The sequence below is a fragment of the Sprattus sprattus genome, assembly GCF_963457725.1.
Source record: "Sprattus sprattus genome assembly, chromosome: 5".
In the NCBI taxonomy this organism is placed as follows: Eukaryota; Metazoa; Chordata; class Actinopteri; order Clupeiformes; family Clupeidae; genus Sprattus; species Sprattus sprattus.
In genome coordinates this window covers 31,267,870-31,275,114 of record NC_137924.1, presented here as the reverse complement: position 1 = coordinate 31,275,114, position 7,245 = coordinate 31,267,870, and the positions used below count along the sequence as shown (strand labels likewise).

The window sequence follows — 7,245 nt, the reverse complement described above, 5'->3', positions numbered from 1 at the left end:
CTCGTAGAAATATTCTAAGAAATCGGCGAGCCTGTGACACGTCGTTTAATTTCCCCGTGTGGCTCTGACCGAGGCAGTGACATCATTGCCAGTCCAGCCAGTTGCTCACTTCTTTATGTGTTGGTAAGTTGCTTAAATAGGGAGTTATTTAATTTCCGCGTTTATTAATCACCCAGAGGTCTTGGTGATAGACTGCTGCGCTTACCAAAGCCTGCTGGCACGTATGAAACGCACAGAGCGTTTCCTGATGCTAGATCCCGCCGTGATTTAGTAGGGACCTGGCAACTCGGCCCAATTAAAGGCACTCAACGGTGACCCGTAATGCCGCGCTAATGAAATAACTCCCACGCTGATTAATTATCAGATCAATAAGGGGCATGGATAGTTTATAGCTAGCACTTGGCTGTTTACGCTTACCAAGTAAAAAATAAACAGGCGCGTGTATGGCGGTGACAATCGCAAACGGGGCGACAGTGGCTGAGGACCAAACGCACCCACTTATCTGCAACCCGCAGAGATGCACGATAATTAAGTGAAGGTAAGACTGCGCTCCCTGGTTCCTGTTTGATGTCACCTGCAAGGTTTATGAATACGACCCTCCCTAAAAAAAAAAAGCTATTGAGTGTTACAGTGTTGTAGTTATTGCTGTCTTTGGCCATCAACTTGTCTAAAAAAATCTTCAACTTGAAGTTTCAACAAAACTCGCTGGTTCCCTGGAGACTGACCAAAGGAATCCTGGGAAATCAATGATTGTGTTCTAGACACTACCGCCACCACGTGGAATGTTTGTGAATTGTAGAGTTTCAAATTACCTAATTTATTTAGGGACAGCGTATGGACTTACTGAAATCGGCACTCTATCCTCTGCAGCTGTCATTTTTTCAAATAGGTAAATATAAAACCACTACAGAACGTCGCACCTGTGGCCTAGATTGGTAAAATGCTTTAGTCAGCATGAAACACCTGGACAAACTAGCACAAACTGAGTAAATTAGGCATGTGCCCGATACACTTTATTTGTTGAAAAATACATATGAAAGTACATCTTTGAGTATATCCACTGACCCCGATAGGTCATGTAACAGAAATGGAAAGGAAGGAAATCCTTCAAACATCCTAATACTCCTCATAATCCTCGTCCTCCTCAAAGGAGTCGATTCCCACCTCCTCATAATCCTTCTCCAGGGCGGCCATGTCTTCTCTGGCCTCGGAGAACTCTCCCTCCTCCATGCCCTCCCCCACATACCAGTGCACGAAGGCCCTCTTGGCGTACATCAGGTCAAACTTGTGGTCCAGACGGGCCCAGGCCTCAGCGATGGCGGTGGTGTTGCTCAGCATACACACGGCCCTCTGCACCTTGGCCAGGTCTCCACCAGGCACCACAGTGGGGGGCTGGTAGTTGATGCCCACCTTGAAGCCAGTGGGGCACCAGTCCACAAACTGGATGCTGCGCTTGGTCTTGATGGCTGCGATGGCCACATTGACGTCTTTGGGAACCACATCACCACGGTACAGCAAGCAGCAGGCCATGTATTTACCATGACGAGGGTCACACTTCACCATCTGGTTGGCTGGTTCGAAGCAGGAGTTTGTGATCTCGGCCACGGACAGCTGCTCATGGTAGGCCCTCTCAGCAGAGATGACTGGAGCATAGGTGGCTAGGGGAAAGTGGATACGAGGGTAGGGCACCAGGTTGGTCTGGAACTCCGTCAGATCCACATTCAGGGCTCCATCAAACCTGAGGGAAGCTGTTATGGAGGACACGATTTGGCTAATAAGACGGTTGAGATTGGTGTAGGATGGGCGCTCGATGTCTAGATTCCTTCGGCAGATGTCGTAGATGGCTTCATTGTCCACCATGAAGGCACAGTCAGAGTGCTCCAGGGTGGTGTGGGTGGTCAGGATGGAGTTGTAGGGCTCCACCACTGCAGTGGACACCTGGGGAGCTGGATAAATAGCAAACTCTAGCTTGGACTTCTTTCCATAGTCTACAGAGAGGCGCTCCATTAACAAGGAGGTGAAACCAGATCCAGTGCCTCCACCAAAGCTGTGGAACACCAGGAAGCCTTGGAGACCAGTGCACTGATCTGACTTCATGGGAGAAAAAAAAGACACATTAGTTCTACTATTACAAAAAAAAACTGCAGGCCATTTAACATTCTAATAATATCATTATGATAATAATAATAAGGATGTTTCAGTCAACATTTTGGCTAATGGCTATTTAACTTGCGTCTCAGTTTAACTATCAATTCATTATCCAATATTTACAAGAATGCAACTTGTCCAACTTGGCACCCACAAGTGCAAACCACACTTCCAGCCGTGATATATAAGTTTTGGGTCCTGGCCACAGCCATCCCTACCAGTTTGCGGATGCGGTCCAGCACTAAATCGATGACCTCCTTGCCGATGGTGTAGTGTCCACGGGCGTAGTTATTGGCAGCATCCTCCTTTCCAGTGATGAGCTGCTCCGGGTGGAAGAGCTGGCGATAGGTGCCTGTGCGCACCTCATCTAGGAGAGAAAATGAATGAGACGCCTTTGCTGTATTTTCTATGGCTTTTTTTTTTTAAGTGTAACTTCACTCCCAGCTCTGGGACCCACTCCCATAGATATCATATATAAAGGCTAGATGTCTTACGGCGGAGTCTAGAACGTCCTCACTTGTCGGCCATCTTGCTTCAGGGAAGCTTTCTGGTAGGATCAGTGGTACCTGAGGTAAGGTCAGTGATCTCTAATACTAATTATCTTGCTGAAATCTTGACGGAATTAGAAATGGTTTGGTTTCTTACAAACTTTATTAACGTGGTTATAATTCTGGATACTTTTTTGATATCTTTTAGAAAATAACATAAAATGCAGTGTCATAGCTACATCTCTCATGTTAAACCGTTTACAAATTGGTAAAAAATTGAGCAAGTTATGGTTATTTAAAAAGTATATACAACTACCAACACAATGTTATGGGTGAGCGAGCTGCCCTGCTGCAAGATGGCCGCCATGTGCGGACATTCGACTCCATCGGCCAGAATCGTGGGCGAGACATCTAGCCTTTATGATATCCGTGCCCACTCCACCCACTGCATAATCCTGAAATATGCTAAAAGGAGGTCAGGGGGCTGAGGAGGGGGCCGTAAACTCCTGTCAATGTCAGCAAATGAAAATGAGACTCACACTCTCAGGTGGAGGGGAGGCTGGGAGAGGTGGCCCACCAATGTCATGGTGTGGACTAAACCAAATTGTCATAGAAACAGGGGAGGCTGAGGTGGGTGGGCCACCCATGTCATGGTGTGGACTCAACCAAATGGACATAGGTACATCAGTATCAGCCTTGCAAAGTTCAGGATGGTTTCAAACAGTGTCTCGAGACATTTTCAACCCATAAACCCACAGCGGCGAAGAACAATATAAAGGACCAATTATTATTTGTTTGGAAAAGGGTTTAATGTGGGTAGATATGTTTTGCTATATATATATATATATATATGCAACCTCTGTGTGGAGCAAATTATTATTGTTATTACTAGTAAATTAAATCAAATTATATCTGTTTTTGTTTTTGCATTTTTAGAAGAAAACCTATTGCCTATGAAAGATGAGTGCTAGCGTCTTCTGACCTAATGGCCTGAAGAGTCTTGAAACTTCCCATCCAATATGTTTACAGAGAAGCCTAGCATATCTCATGCTCTGTCATGCTTACCGATAACAGTTGGCTCCAGGTCCACAAAGATGGCCCGGGGCACGTATTTCTTAGCACCAGTCTCACTAAAGAAGGTGGTGAAGGAGTCGTCATGCCCTCCCACAGGTGCCTTGTTGGGCATGGATCCGTCCGGCTGGATCCCGTGCTCCAGACAGTAGAGCTCCCAGCAGGTGTTGCCCATCTGAACACCCGCCTGACCCACGTGGATGGATATACACTCACGCTACAGAGAGAGAGAGAGAGGAAGAGAAAGAGAGGGAGAGAGAGAGAGAGAGAAAGAGAAAGAGAGAGCGAGAGAGACAGGGACAAAGAGAGAGAGAGAGAGTGTTGTGACTTATGCTCTATGCAATGTAAGATCACATTGTACTGGACTGATATGTCAATCTAGAAGGTAGTTTTTTCAACCTGCCAGTCAAGAGGTGATTTTCTTTCTTTTTTAGTTTTTTCGTCAGTCAGTTAGATGTTATTACGTGTGAACTCGTATGCGTGTGTGTGTGTGTGTTTGTGTGTGTGTGTGTGTGTGTGTGTGTTTGTGTTGGTGGTCTGTATATGTGTGTGTGTGTGTGTGTGTGTGTGTGTGTGTGTGTGTGTGTGCTGTGTAGTAATGTCTGTCAATGCTGAATGACTATAAAGAGGTCTGTGTGTGTTTCAAGCCTGAGCTCTTTTCCTTAGGAACAAGTACATGGACAGACTGGTGCTCTGTGGAATGCACTCAAAAGACCACATTTCATTTCATATTTCAGTTATTTCTGGTGTGGGTTTAATGTTTATGTGCCCTTCACCACTCTGTGAACTGCCAAGCTGCAACTAGTGAATGCAATGGAACCGTGCTTCATGTTAGCCAGATCTGTTTCCAGAGAAAATACTGAACTATTGTTCAACCAATATTTATGAGTTTGGCAAATTACGTAATCTGGTCCTAGAGAGTTTCTGGTTTTTACATTCAAAACAACAGTTGTAGGGATGAAATGACAGTGTCTCATTCTATAGTTATTCATCTTTGAAATGTCAAAAATAAAACTAGGGCCATGTTGTTCCGTGGTTAGATGTTCCCTAAGAACAGGAACAAACTTGCTATAGGAACCAAATGAAAACTAATGCATGAACTACTGTCCGATTTGAGTGTTCTTGTTGTTACGTAATGTCCTGGTTTAGACAGATGTGGCTTTGGTGCCAGATTCGGCGACAATGTGATCTGCATGATATGTTGTTGTTTTTGTTTTAAGATGTCACAACTCTGTGAACTTCCACCGCATTACGCCATCACCATCTCAACACCCGCTAATAAACAGTGGCTAGGTGCCCAGACAGGTTTGTCAGATGATGATCACATATCATTAGAATCTCTCTCCTATCCTGAGCTGTGCTCTGATATAAACACACATCACCATGACCTCTAAGACCAGACTCAGATCACGGTTGACATGCCTCTTTTTAGAATTAAATACTTTGTCTATATACTATCAATATAAATACTTTAAATAAATGATTTAAAAAATGTGTCCTAACATCATAAAAGCTACACTTGAATCTTAGAAAATCAGACACAAATGTACCCCCTCACTCTCTCTCTCTCTCTCTCTCTCTCTCTCTCTCTCTCTCTCTCTCTCTCTCTCTCTCTTCTCTCTTTATCTCTCTCTGTGCATATATGTGTGTATGTTTTTGTGTGTGTGTGTGTGTGTGTGTGTGTGTGTGTGTGTGTGTGTGTGTGTATGTGTGTGTGTGTGTAGCATCACATTTACAACCTATTTTCTGGAGGTGCTAAATGTATTGGGGTCAGTCTTGTGGGACAGCCCCTGTGTCTCTCTCCCAGTAACCCAAAACATGAGGCACACGCCTCTGCCTGACAGGTCTGTAATGTGCCCCTCAGTCAGGGAGCTATTAATACCCTGAAAAGACCCCCCCTTCTCCCCTTCTCATGTGTCCACAGGGTCTACACATGCATCTAATCCAATCTACATAATCTACTACACAGGTCACTCTGTGCAGGTCACTGTTACAGGCTCAAAATATTGTACGCAGGAAAGGAATTCCAATAATTCACAAATGATGTTGCATGCAGTTGAAATCATTTAAGAACAACAGCCCAATAGCTAGATGTATGTGTGCAATGTCAAATATCCTATGGAGATTTTGAGAAGATTTAAATGTAAAGGCAGTACGTCATCATACATGACTACTGAGCAATAGCAACAGACAGCAACAGAGCTGGATAAGCTAATTCGTTTAGGTACTATGGAGAATAGTTCTTTCCATAGTTCTTTACCCAACGCTGTTTCACACATTTCAAGAGTTTCCCAAAGAACAGAGATCGCGGAATATAATAGATGAACCTTTCTTCTAAATAAATAGGCCTATATATTTTCGGAGAGTGACAAGGAAAGGAAGAGGGTGAGGAGAGATTTGAGGAGGCACACCTTATTAAACAAGCCTCTGCGCGTCACCCAGGATGAGTAACATTTGCAGGAAGATATCCATGATTCTAGGGTTGCTGCTGCTTTACGTTGACTAAAATTGTTACGTTATGCGTAATATTCTTTGTATCACAACAATAGACTTTTAAAAGTCTTTTGAATTTGTAAACGTTGTTCTTTTAAACTCAGTCAAGCAAACTTTACAGACTATCTGGTCAAACCAGCGAACTGCAGCGCGATATTTTGACAGGTTATGCAAGAAGGTCTACGTGGAGTAGAAAGTAATTATTTCAACAGTTTAACTAAGTAAGCTTATGACGGTTCCCGGCAAAACAGTCACGATTAGTGTAAGTCGATGATGAAAAAGAAACTTACCATGTTTTGTTCGTTTACTGTTCTCGGGTGAAAATATTAAAGGAAAACAATTAGTTTGCAATAAAGACCCGTATAGGCCTATGTGAAATCTCTCACAGTGTCCGTCAAGGTGGTCTCCGTAAGAGAGAAGTGCAAGACTGGAGCCAAAAGATCTATTCATAGGCCTATTTGCCAGGGCGGGGTGGAGTGTTTTTCTGACATTCTCACTCTGTGTAGTGAAAGGGCGGTTACCGGGAGGTCTGTACGAGCAGGTAGGGTAAAAGTCGTCACCATGTGCCAGGAGCTCAAAGTGGGCGTGTGGAGCCCTTGGCATTTTTTTGAGTCCTCATGTTTTCCACTTCTTCGTTTTGCCTTAGTTTGTGCTCCAACCAGTCCAACCAGCCTAGGCCTAACTGTTTAGATGCTCTCACTGTTTAGATGCTCTGCCAATCTTTCTATCCGTAGTAAACTACGAAAGCCCCCCCCCCCCCCCCCCCCCCTCTCTCCCACTACCCCACTGAACTCGTAATTTCTCTCTAGGGTGTAGTCTCTCTGCAGTAACGTTTTTTTCTTATCTTTAAAAACAGGTCTGTTCATATCAAGGACAATACATCGTACTGTTTACAGTAATAACCCACGCCTCCAATGCAATGACCTACAACTCATTTTGTACATCAGTCGAGATAAATGCTCACTATTGTAGGACTACGGCTCTCCTCTGCCATCTAGTGACAAAAGCAACGTGTCATAAATAGTTTCCAGGCGCAATGCCAACC

The 7,245-nt window shown here is 44.3% G+C and overlaps 1 protein-coding gene across 1 annotated transcript; it reads right to left on the bottom strand.

Annotated features, from left to right (window-relative positions):
* Nucleotides 1-987: 987 nt before the first annotated feature.
* LOC308365207 (tubulin alpha chain-like) lies at nt 988-6,639 on the bottom strand. The gene is made up of 4 exons (XM_080838562.1): nt 6,491-6,639; nt 3,702-3,924; nt 2,367-2,515; nt 988-2,091 (listed from the first exon to the last, which is right to left on the bottom strand). Exons 1-4 carry the CDS (start codon nt 6,491-6,493, stop codon nt 1,117-1,119), a joined length of 1,350 nt encoding a protein of 449 aa, XP_080694688.1. The 5' UTR covers nt 6,494-6,639; the 3' UTR covers nt 988-1,116.
* Between the last annotated feature and the right edge of the window lie 606 nt (nt 6,640-7,245).

What these genes read in the sequence shown, in the direction of transcription:
- LOC308365207 (XM_080838562.1), bottom strand. An exon ending in CCTGGAGCCAACTGTTATCG is followed by an intron (nt 2,516 to 3,701) that starts GTAAGCATGACA and finishes TTTCTCTCCTAG; the next exon opens with ATGAGGTGCGCACAGGCACC. An exon ending in TGGACCGCATCCGCAAACTG is followed by an intron (nt 2,092 to 2,366) that starts GTAGGGATGGCT and finishes TCTCCCATGAAG; the next exon opens with TCAGATCAGTGCACTGGTCT.